The following is a 12,098-nucleotide window of genomic DNA, read 5'->3' on the forward strand; positions in this document are numbered from 1 at the left end:
TGAGATTCAAATGATAATCCAGGTACTAGATACTCAAGTTGTCCATAACCGGGGACACGGCTAACCATGATTAGTTTGTACACTCTGCAGAGGTTTGCGCACTTTTCCCCACAAGACTCGATCTCCTCCGCTTGATTCTCGCACTGCATGATGTTTGAGAAACGGATGACCGAGACACAGTCTTTCAGGAACAATCACTCTTTACTCCGGGTGGACCGGTACACCTACTTTCCCCTACATTTGCTAGCCCACCTCTTCAAGAGATCATGTAACCTACTCAACTATGCTAGAGCCCATAATAGCTTGTGGCTGCACACGGAAGTTTCTAGCATGAATAATCTTATGATCCCTTTGAGCCTGGGTGGCGGTCCTTATACAAACAGACAACACTGGATTCTCCAGGTGCCTCAATCCACCCAGATGTGAGTTTTAGTTGCCACCTTAGGTAAACCATTATTAACAATCTCACATCTGTCATGAATATCTCTCAAAAACCAATCCACGTCTACGAGCATAGCATGGCAATATAATAGCAACGTAGAAGTAACTCCCAAGGGTTTGATAAGAGAACAGGTAATAGGTACTACCTCAACTACTTCCCAATTCCCACAATTTAATTAGATCCTAATCATGCAAGTGTTTGAGGAATAGATCTAATGCAATAAAACTGGGTATGGAAAGTATGATCAAAGTGTTACTTGCCTTGCTGATGATCCGCAAAACCTAGCGATTCGAAGTAACAAGCGGCACACTCCGGGTACTCTATCGCAAACAAACAAGCAGACAATCAGTACTCATTTAATGCACAGGTAAAACTCGAATGAAAGATCCAACCAGAAAGTTTAACTTAAGAACTCCGGTTTGCAAAAAGAATCAACTCGAACGAAGCAACGAAAGTCAAACGGTGAAAGAAACAAGCTTCATTTACTAATCTGGATCTAGGTCAAATTTTACAGTCGCAAAAACTTGTTTGAGTAGGTTAAACGGAAAGAGAATTTCGAGACGAAACTCTAGGCGCTTGAATCGCCTGATTCCGATAAACGAGCGAGAAGTTAAACAGAAACGAAGATTCGATCAGAAATCGAGATCTGAGAAAATCGAGACGAAAAAGAAAAACGGACGAACGGTTAAAGAACGGACGTTCGTTAACAGAGAAAATCCGACGAACGCGTTCGTTAAAACGAACGAGTCGGTGAACGCTCACAAATAACAAAACCGAAAAAAACCGATCTAGGTTTTTTTTAAACGAACGTTTTTTTTAACAAAAACCGGCAAACGAGGCGAGGTGCGGCTACCTCGGGGACGGGCTCCGGCGGGGCTCCGGCGAGGGGCGGCGGGGCGGCGGGGCTTGGGCGGCTCGGGGGCCAGGGGCGGCGAGCGGCGGCGGCGAGTGCAAGGCGGCGGCGGCGCGGGTGCAGCGGGCGGCGGCGAGTGCGGCTCCGGCGGCGGGGTGAGAGGGAGGAGGAGAGGGGGGGTATATATAGAAGGGGAGGGAAGGTGGCTTGGGGGAGGGGCTAGGCGGCGGCGGGGCTCCCGTGTCCATGGCGGACTCCGGCGGCGGCGGGCGTCGTGCGCGGGGAGGAGATCCCGCGGGCGGGCCGGCGGCTCGGCTGGGCCTCGGCCCAGTCGGGCGCTGCGCATTTTTTTTTAAAAAAATGTTCCGCGGAAAATAATTCGTAGAAAAAAAAAATATATATCCAAAAAAAATAAAACAAATTTTCCCCGTCTAGTTAGAAAATCTAGAATAGGGTGAACATTTTTTTAACACAAAATAAAGTTTTTGAAAATATGCAATATTTTTAATGCAATTAAAATTGCAAATAAAATCCAATAAATGATTTTTAACATTTTTCCTCCAGTATTTCAATTGTTTTGGAGAAGTCATATTTTCTCCTCTCATTTATTTTGTTTAATGAAATATTTTTCCGGAGAGAAAAATAATTAAAACCAAAATCCTCGTCTTATTATTTGAGGGTCCTTGAGTTGCTTAGGATTTATCGAGAATTTGTCAAAATGCAATAAAATATGATATGCAATGATGATCTATGTATAACATACCAAATTGAAAATTTGGGATGTTACAGAGGAATCCCGTTCTAAAAAAGAAATAAGCATTGATTTTTTTTATAGATTATACATGTAAAACAAACTCAAGATATGATAATAACAAGCAGGTCACAGAAAACTAGCTACACAACCAAAATTTGGATGACTCGACAAAAATTCAATCTCCATTGTTCAACCACACAACCATGTGCATACCACATAGAGATGTACAAGATAAAAGAATAGATTGGTAAATTATATATTTCTAGACTGAAATAGAAATTAATTGGGACAATAATGTAAACCATTCCTAATACAATGTAGTTTGAACTAGGCATACATAATGTAATTTTTGAAACTTCACTAAATGAAACCCTTTCAAAATATTGTCATCAAAATCTTTTTAAAACTCGTGTTTGATGTACCAAACCATCAAATTGCTGAACCGCACATTTTCCATCTTATCGCCTAATATACATAACCTTTTTTAGGACTGCTACCTACTTTAGGCAGTCTTAACTACTTCCACGCGATCTTGACTAACAATTTTTTTAGGGTGACATAACAAAAGCAATTGAACCTTCTTGTAGAATAACTGGAAACCAAACTCATGAGATATCTTGTTCAAAGAAAAAAAACTGATGCAATATCCTCATGCAGTAGCCTCTCGTGGCCGAAGCAGGAAGAGAGAAAATGGGCACGTTGCCTGATGGCTATGGATAAGGAACTTGGCCCAAGTATCAGTGGAACGCTCTGGCTTAGAGAGCAGGGTGTCACCCTGCTGGCTTGGCTCTCTCGGTGGGAGCAAGCCCACCCGGGTTCGAGTCCGGAGGTGACCCGGGTGCTTAGAGAATTTCTTCTATAAAAATATACCTCCAAGGGCTAGTCTTGGATGGTCTCATTTTTTTTGGAACGCTCTAGCTTGCCCAAATGTTTCTAGTCGTTCCACCAATTTCCACCACCATGAGCTCGCCAGAGTGTACACGACGGCATCGAGGCCGGGCAGGTGTCCAGGGTGTAGGTCCAGTAAATCCGCATGAGCTATTTCTCGCCCATTGCGAAGTGTAAATTGGTCCCAGCTCTGGGTGCGGGATTACAGGGCTAGCCCAATACTGTAGTTGTCGCCTGAGTTCTTTTCCTATGGTTCTCTTTATCAGTTTCACTGTTTTGCATTGCTTTCTTTTTTTTTCAACACATATCAATTCTTTTCAAAAATATTGTACATTTTCTGTATACAACAGGAACATTTTTATACATGTTAAATATTTTTCAAATACATGATTAACATTTTTTCAAACACATACTTTCTTCTTCTTCTTTTGAACACAGTACAAATGCAGACGCTCATATGAACGCGCATACACTCAATGTCTCCTCCCACTGAACGTGCATCGTCCTTAATCCTGAAATAAATCCAGGATAAATGCGAGCACCAGGATTTGAACCCTCGTGGGCTAGGGATACCACTGTCCTGCTAACCATCCAACCACATGTTGGTTCACCAAACATATATCTTCTTATGTCTACTTTTTTCATACACATTGTATATTTTTGTGTACATCTAAAACATTTTTTATACACATTTTAATTTTTCAAACACATGTTTTTGATTTTTTTAATACGTGTTAAAGATTTTTCAAATACATGTTATAACATTTTTATGAATGATCTGAAACCTTTTTTAATGATACAAGCATATTTTTAAATTTCATAATTTCTAATTGTCACAAACATAATTTGAAATGTGTGAGCATTTTTTGAAATGTAACATAATTGGTTTGAATGGTATGATTGTTTTAATTACAAGAACTTTTTTATGTTATATAACATTTTTCTAAATTGTCACGTGCATTTTTTAAACTCTTGATATTTTCTAGATGTCACATACATTTGTTAATGGTATAATTTTTTCTAAAAGTTGAGTGAACATTGTTTCACATTAATTGAACATTTTTTAAATGTGCGATTGAATACTCTAAAAAATTAACTATTGTTTCATGATATATGTTCTTAGTATTTTTGAAAATATAAACAAGAGTAATAAAGGAAAAACGTGTGTGATGTCGGCATGATGGACCCACGTGGCTACTAGGCAGCCCACTACCGACTCCTTATAGGCGAGATAGCGGTGCCCCAATGAATCTTCCTATGTTGTGAAGATTGAAATCACGGTGCAATTGGACCTTCTTGTAGAAGGACCGGACACCAAATTCATGAGATATCTTGTTCAAAGAAAAAAAATCATGCAATATCCTCACGCGGTGGCCTCCTGTGGCGCAAGCAGGATGAGAGAAATGGGCACATTGCCTGATGCCTATGGCTAAGGAACTTGGCCCAGGCATCAGTGGAACGCTCTGGCTTGCCCAAATGAATCGTCTTCCATCCATGCCAGCATTTCTAGCCGTCCCAACAATTTCCATCACCATGAACTCGCCAGAGTGTACACGACGGCATCGAGGCCGTGCATGTGTCCAGGGTGTAGGTACGGTAAACCCGCATGAGTATTTATCGCCCGTTATGAGATGTAAATTGGTCCCGCCTCTGGGCGTGGATTACTGGGCCAGCCCAATACTGTTGTTGTCGCGTGAGTTTTTTTCCTATGGTTCTCTTTATCGGTTTTTCATTGTTTCACACAGATTTTCTCTTGTTTTCTTTGTTTTTTCAAGATATATCTAGTTTTTATACATATTGTACATTTTTGTATACACTAGGACCATTTTTATACATGTTTAACATTTTTCAAATACATGACTAACATTTTTTCAAACATATCTTTTGATGTCTACATTTTTCATACAAATTGCACATTTGTGTATACTTCTAAAACATTTTTCATACACGATTTAAAATTTCAAATGCATGTTTTTGTTTTTAATATGTCTTAAACTTTTTTCAAGTACACGTTGAAACATATTTCTAAATGATCTTAAACCTTATTTAGACCATGCAACTATTCCCTTAAATTTATTAATGTTTTAAATGTCACAAACATATTTTGAAATGGGTGAGCATTTTTTCAAATCTCACACAATTGTTTTGAATGGTATGGCTGTTTTAATTACACGGACATTTTTTACAGTATATACATTTAAAAAAATTGTCACGTGCATTTTTGAAACGCTTGACATTTTCTAAATGTCACATACATGTTTTTAAATGGTATAATTGTTTTCTAAAAGTTGAGTGAACTTGTTTTGGATTGCATGAACATTTTTTTAAATAAGCAGTGAACACTTAAAAAAATAACTATTTTATTCTAAGTATTTTTCAAAATATAAACATGAATAACAAAGGATAAACCACGTGTGTGATGTCAGCATGGCGGACCCACATGGATACTAGGCCAGCCCACTACCAGCTCCTTGTAGGCGAGCCGAGCTACTGTCTTGCATTCTTCTAAAAAAGCTACTGTCTTGCATAAAGCGAGAGATAGCCGACGCCCCGATGAATCCGCCTATGCTGTGAAGATTGGAGGCACGGTGGTTTAAACAGAAATGTAACAAATCCATGATAATTAGGTATACTTTTTTTATGTATGCGGAGTTCTTTCCTCCGATGTAAAGATCATTTTTGAACATTGCCAAAAGGTAACTAATGGGTGACACACGAGCTATCTATGCATATTTTTACAAATCACATTGATTTGTTTTTTTTACAGTGTCCCCCTACCTTTTCATTTGCTGATTCTAATAAGTGATGTAACTATACTATCCAATTAATATAGCTCTCCCAAAGGGTTTTCTTAGAAAAGATTCTTTTGAGAGTTCTTTGTTACAATAGATATTTTTGAGAGCTTATTCAACTTAAACTTAAGGGGACATAGCAAAGAGAGCTGTCTAATCCATTTGGATATAGTGAACATATGGGCCACAGCTGGACTCATTCATGGCCCTAACTGTGATTGTACCACTCTCCCCAAGAGCCCCCCTTTGTTTCTCTAACATAGACCAAGCCCAACAAGACTATATCAATCAAAACATAAGGCCCAGCCCAACGAGCCCATCCTTGGTCGCTACTCGTCCTGACTATATATTCCCCACTGCCCACCACTCCAGCACTTCACGGACCTAGGGTTTTGCTCCCGCCGCCGCCGCAGCCGCCGCCGACGCCGAAGCCGCCGCTGCGTCTTCGTCTCCGCCGCGACGATGGTACGCTCCCCTCCTCTCTTTCCATGGAGTCCCACCCTCTCCTCCAGCGTTTCAACCCCCCGCTAACCCGATTTCCCGTTCGCTTCTCGCCCCCTCGCAGCCGTCCCACAAGACCTTCCGCATCAAGCAGAAGCTGGCCAAGAAGCAGCGCCAGAACCGCCCCATCCCCTACTGGATCCGCATGCGGACCGACAACACCATCAGGTAACGGCCGCCTCCGTCCCTCCTCCTTCCCCCCCCTTCGATCCAGCCCCGGCGTCCGTGTGCTGACCGACCAATCGTTCTGCCGTGCTCAGGTACAACGCGAAGCGCAGGCACTGGCGCCGCACCAAGCTCGGGTTCTAGATCCGGCCCGCCCGGCCGCGGCGTGGTGGAGCCATGGCTCAAGAGTTATCTGCATTTTGTTTTATGGACGTTTCAGTGTTTGTTATGCAAGCTAGGAAGTGATTCCAGGATATGTCTCTGTTATCAATTTCGTCGTGTTATGAGGATATTGCTTGTACTCTGGTGTACTCATGTTACCATGCTGTGCCAAGTAAAGAACCTTTGCTATATGCCACCCTTGTTAAATTTGTCTCCATGGCTTAATTTTGGTTCGAATGGTCTACTGTATTGTGCTGATGGTTATTTCTGTGTATGTCTGTTTGTGTCGTGCCATTGTTATTGCCAAAGGGCATGGTAATTGTAGTGAACTGGCTGCTAGTCATGCTATCTAGTTTATGTTTGTGTTAGTTGGGTTTTTTCTGGAGATATGTTGTTGCAGACCACTTAGCAGAGAGAGAGAGAGGGATGTGATTTGATGATTGTTTTCTTGATTTGCACTAACTACTAAGGTATTTCATGTCCCTGTAAGTTCTGACATGAGGTTTTTTTTCCTACCAGCATGTGTTTAACGTAGTTGGTTTATATTTTGTAAGCAGGGTCAGCTTTTGTAACCCTGTTTACATGTAGAGTGTATGGCTGTGAGTTCACAGATAGTCTATCCATGCTTCAGATACATGGCGTGTAGTACAGTTTGGAGTTCACTTCTGGTTTAACCATGCCTTCGCTTGCCAGTTACCAACTCAATTACAGTTTTGAGTACTGTATTATGACTTGCTGTTTGAGTTGTACAAATTGACATACTGATTAGCTATAGTTTTGCTGATAAATTATGTACAGTGATAGGAGTGCCTCAGAGCCATGCCTCTGTCTAGTCGGTACAAACTATATTTCCCCTATAGGAGGAGCTGATGTATTTTCAAATTTAGCTGGAGCTTACGGCTGTGACCAAAATATGAGCTATAGTATTATGAGCTAGTGTCTTAAATACAGTCTTCCTAGCGTCAGAGAATCGCCACAGGTTCTGTAGTTTTGGTTTCTGAACACACGTTGAGCCAACTGATTTTGTCTAGGATTCCTGGTTACTTGTAGTTATTGTGCAAAGTTGGAATACCCAGTCTGCCTTTGCGTGCTACTAGAATGAGTCTTCTATGTTGAATCATCACTGATCCATCTGCTTATATGTATAGTGTTCTTCATGGTTTAAGCATCCCTGATTTGTTTGTGTGTGCATTTGACAGTTCATGACTGTTCATCATATGTACTGTGTTGAATGACGATCACTTTCAGTATTACAATTTGGCTGTTCTTCGTTCTGTTTAGTTGCATTTTATGGCTGTCTGTTGATAATTATGAATGTTAAATGAATGCCACCGTTCACCTTTAGCTCTTCTATTTTGAATCATCAGACAAGCCATGGCTTTTCACCTTTAGCTATGTCTAGCAAATTTGCTTTCTCTATACCCCGTTCCTTTAGATTGCTCTGTAGCTAGTGTCTTTAAGCGATGCTAACCTTCTTGATCGGGGTCTTCTTTCCGCCGGTTTTGCTCTGTTAAACTGTCTCTTTTGTTGACCATCTCGAGCGATGAAATTGCTGGATTACATTGTCTGCTGGGGTTTGCTTAGGCAAGTACTCCCTCCGTCCCATAATATAATATATGAGTGTTTTTGACACTAATGTAGTGTCGAAAACACACTAGTGTAAAAAACGCTCTTATATTATAGGACGGAGGGAGTATGTTTGAACAAGTTTCACTTTCCTTGTACGAGTGAGTATTTATTCCACACAACACGCTAACATATTACAAGCAAAAGAACCAAAAAGGTCTGGCATAAACTCAAAACCGTACTCCTATACATACTGAAGAGAGGGCACTCTTCTTCCCCCTCCCCACTGAAAAATACAAATAAAGCCAACAACTTCTTAACATCTAGGTCAAAGAAAAAAAAACCAACCCTGAGAATCTGAACCAATCTTCCCCGCTCCAGCCTCCCGGCGGGAGGCGGAGGGGGGCCAAAGAACTTAGAGGTGTAGATATCGCTGCCCTGCCTATCGCCGACGACGAGGAGGAGGTTCGTCGACGATCATACCGTGTAGCTCTGGTTTATTGTCTCGATGTCGAGCCCCTTGAGCTTGACGACCGACTCGACGTGGCCCTTGAGCGTGTGCAGCTCCCTGAGCCTGGCCACCTCGGCCCGCTTGGCGGCCTGCTCGGCGATCTCCGAGAGCTCGCGGTAGCCGTTGTTGTCGGTGTACATGTCGGAGTTGCTGCTGCCTTGGTTGAGGCCGTGCAGCGTCCTCTGCGCCGTCGCCCACTGCGCCTCCCTCTCCACCTTGCCGTAGTCGTTCTTGTTGGTGAAGGCCGTCTGCGACACCATTGTCAATCAGTCAGTGAGAATTCCTGCTAATGGAAATGGAGCTTGCAAATGGAGCAATGGAGATGGTAGTGGCTTGCCTTGTTGTTGATGTTGTTCCAGGCCCTGCCGCTGAGGGCGTAGCGGATGATGAACTTGAGGATGTCGAGCGGGATGTAGGTGACGACGGTGAAGGCCCAGATGGAGAGCCCCCACCCCCACCCGATCCCCTGCATCTTGCAGAACTCCCAGTTGGCGTACACGGCGATGCACGTCGCCAGCAGCTGCGCCACGAAGAAGGCGATCACCAGCAGCGCCCCCGGCCGCTCCACGAACGACCAGCTCCGCGACCGCGTCACGAAGATGAGCGCCTGGCTGATGATGCTCACCTGCAGGTACAGCGCCGCCATCATCTCCTTCTCGTTCTCCCGGATCGACCGCACCCCGAACGTCTCCTGCATCCATCGTTCTCCCGGATTTCAGCCATCTTCTTATGATCATTCATGGCGGACAGTCGGAGGAAGAAGACGAGTAGGTAGGTACCGGGAAGAACTCGGTGTCGTGGGCGAGGTAGAAGAAGAGCACGGTGATGAGGGCCATGTAGGTGCCGAGGACGACGCCGGTGGCGAAGATCTCCTTGAGCTTCCACGAGTCGGGGGTGGGCGACGGCTTCACGCGGTCCTTGGAGATGGTCATGATGGTGCCGTCGTTGAGGATGGCGATGACGAGCACCATGAAGGGCGCGAAGTCGAACTTCCACAGCAGCGCCACCAGCATGAACCCGAGAACGATCCGGATGGTGATGGACACGGCGTAGATGGTGTAGTTCTTCATCCGCTGGAAGATGGCGCGGCTGGTGAGCACCGCGCTCACGATCACGCTCAGCCCGGGCTCCGTCAGCACGATGTCCGACGCCGACCGCGCCGCGTCCGTCGCGTCGTCCACCGCGATCCCGATGTCCGCCTTCTTCAGCGCCGGCGCGTCGTTCACGCCGTCCCCGGTCATGCCGCAGATGTGCTTCCGGTCCTGCAGCCGCTTCACGATCTCGTACTTGTGCTCCGGGAACACCCCGGCGAACCCGTCCGCCTTCTCGATCAGCTCGTCGATGGGGAGCCCGCTCATCTCCGTGCTCTTGTCGCCCAGCAGCGTGGTGGACGGGTACATGTTGGTGCCCATGCCCAACCGCCGCGCCGTCTCCTTGCCGATGGCCAGCTGGTCGCCGGTGATCATCTTCACGTTCACGCCCAGGTGCAGCGCGCGCCGGATCGTCTCCGCGCTGTCGTGCCGCGGCGGGTCGAACAGCGGCAGCAGCCCCACGAACTGCCACGGCTCGCCGGGGCTGTCCTTGTTCTTGGCCGGCACCGCCTGGTACGACACGCCCAGCGACCGGAGGCCCCGGTCGGCGTACTGGTCAATCAGGCCGTGGACCCTCTTCTCGGCCTCCTTGGGCATCCGGCACAGCTCGATGATCTGCTCCGGCGCGCCCTTGCTGATCCGGTGCCAGTCGCCCTTGCCGTCGATGTAGGTGATGGCCGTGCGCTTCTCCACGGGGTTGAAGGGGAGGAAGTGCACCTCCTGGATGCCGGCGCGGGCCTCCTTGGCGTCGGCGAGCATGCCGACGATGCACGTGTCGATGGCGTCCTGGTTCTCCACGCGGGACGCCCTGGCGGCGTAGAGGAGCACCGTGTCCTTGTCTATCCCTTTGCCGTACACCTCGATGAGCGTCTTGTCGACGGTGAGCTTGTTGAGCGTGAGGGTGCCCGTCTTGTCGCTGCACAGAACGTCCATGCCGGCCATCTCCTCGATGGCGGTCATGCGCTTGGTGATGGCGCCCTGCTGCGACAGCCGGTGGGAGCCGATGGCCATGGTGACGGACAGCACGGTGGGCATGGCGATGGGGATGCCGCCGATGAGGAGCACGAGCAGGTTGTCGATGCCGTCGCGGTAGGCGCGGTGCTGGATCGGGTACATGACCACCACCTCCACCAGCATCCCGGCGGCGATGGAGATGATGCAGAAGTTGCCGATGGCGGTGAGCACCTGCTGGAAGTGGCCGACGTTGTTGGTGCTGTCGACGAGGTGCGCCGCCTTGCCGAAGAAGGTGTGCACGCCGGTGGCGATGACGACGGCCTCGATCTCGCCCTGCTTCACCGTGGACCCGGAGAAGACGCCCTGGCCGGCGTGCTTGTTCACGGCCATGGACTCCCCGGTGAGCGCGGCCTGGTCGACCTTGAGCGGGTCGCCCTCGAGCAGCCGGGCGTCGGCGGGGATGATGTCCCCGAGCTTGATGCTGATGACGTCGCCGGGGACGAGGAAGGAGGCGTCCATCTCGCTCCACTTGCCGTCCCTCAAGCACTTGGTCTTGGGCGCCAGCCCGGCCATGAGGGCGGCGGCGGCGTTCCCGGCGTTGTTCTCCTCGATGAAGCTGATGGTGGAGTTGATGAAGAGCAGGGTGACGATGCCGACGAAGTCCTGCCAGTCGGGGGGCTTGCCGCCGCCGTTGGCGAGCACGATGGCCATGACGGCGGCGGCCTCCATGACCCACGACAGCGGGTTCCACATGAAGCCGAGGAACTTGAGCAGCTTGCTCTCCGTCTTCTCCTCCAGCTTGTTGGGCCCGAAGATGGTGAGCCGGTTCTGCGCCTCCGTGCCGGTCAGCCCCTGCTTGCTGCACTTGAGGTGGGCGAACACCTCCTGCACCGGGATGGTCTCCAGGTCCACCGTCTCGTTCTTCACGTCCTCCAGCGTCATGGACGCCATGGCGCCGGCCTGCTGCCTCGCGGCCTCCGCCGGCCTCGCCCGCTCCTTCTTGGCCGCCTTGCTGCCCTGGCGTGTGCGTGGGTGGGAGTGGCCGCGCGCGCGCGGGGAGGGGAGGGGAGGAGAGGGGAGGGGAGGCGCGCGCTGCTGCTGCTGGTGCTGGTGGTCTGCGGCGGCGGCTGGTGGGCTGAGCTGTGGTGTGCTGGTGGCGCGCCGAGCAAGCTGGGAGCGAGTGGGGGGTTAGGAGTTCATGGATGGGGAGGAGGGAGGGAGGGAGGGGGGAGGTGGCGGTCCGTGCGGTGCTTGAAGAAGACGAGGAGGGGGGCGGGCGGGCGCCCCAGGATCCTTATACCGCGCCACCGGGCTCGCCGCGGGCGGGGGTAGCTCACTGCCGCACGACCGGTCCACGCCGCATGCAGCGGCCCCGAGCTCCCATCGCGCGACCCGCGCGGCTCACCCCTGCTCTTCTCC

General features: G+C 48.4%; 2 protein-coding genes across 2 annotated transcripts; one reads left to right on the forward strand and one right to left on the reverse strand.

Moving 5' to 3' along the window:
* Window positions 1-6,056: 6,056 nt before the first annotated feature.
* On the forward strand, window positions 6,057-6,748 carry LOC123145928 (60S ribosomal protein L39). The gene is made up of 3 exons (XM_044565445.1): window positions 6,057-6,194; window positions 6,295-6,398; window positions 6,491-6,748. Exons 1-3 carry the CDS (start codon window positions 6,192-6,194, stop codon window positions 6,537-6,539), a joined length of 156 nt encoding a protein of 51 aa, XP_044421380.1. The 5' UTR covers window positions 6,057-6,191; the 3' UTR covers window positions 6,540-6,748.
* Window positions 6,749-8,271: 1,523 nt separating this feature from the next.
* On the reverse strand, window positions 8,272-11,896 carry LOC123145927 (ATPase 2, plasma membrane-type). The gene is made up of 3 exons (XM_044565444.1): window positions 9,414-11,896; window positions 8,972-9,325; window positions 8,272-8,882 (listed from the first exon to the last, which is right to left on the reverse strand). The coding sequence occupies exons 1-3, from the start codon at window positions 11,628-11,630 to the stop codon at window positions 8,601-8,603; spliced, it is 2,853 nt and encodes a 950-aa protein (XP_044421379.1). The 5' UTR covers window positions 11,631-11,896; the 3' UTR covers window positions 8,272-8,600.
* Window positions 11,897-12,098: the final 202 nt, after the last annotated feature.

The sequence above is a fragment of the Triticum aestivum genome, chromosome 6D, assembly GCF_018294505.1.
Source record: "Triticum aestivum cultivar Chinese Spring chromosome 6D, IWGSC CS RefSeq v2.1, whole genome shotgun sequence".
Taxonomy (NCBI): Eukaryota; Viridiplantae; Streptophyta; class Magnoliopsida; order Poales; family Poaceae; genus Triticum; species Triticum aestivum.

Coding starts and splice junctions, on each gene's coding strand:
- LOC123145927 (XM_044565444.1), bottom strand. CDS start 11,630: ATGGCGTCCATGACGCTGGAGGACGTGAAGAACGAGACGGTGGACCTG. Junction 9,326..9,413: donor ACGACACCGAGTTCTTCCCG/GTACCTACCTAC, acceptor CGATGGATGCAG/GAGACGTTCGGGGTGCGGTC. Junction 8,883..8,971: donor GGAACAACATCAACAACAAG/GCAAGCCACTAC, acceptor ATGGTGTCGCAG/ACGGCCTTCACCAACAAGAA.
- LOC123145928 (XM_044565445.1), top strand. Junction 6,399..6,490: donor CGGACCGACAACACCATCAG/GTAACGGCCGCC, acceptor TGCCGTGCTCAG/GTACAACGCGAAGCGCAGGC.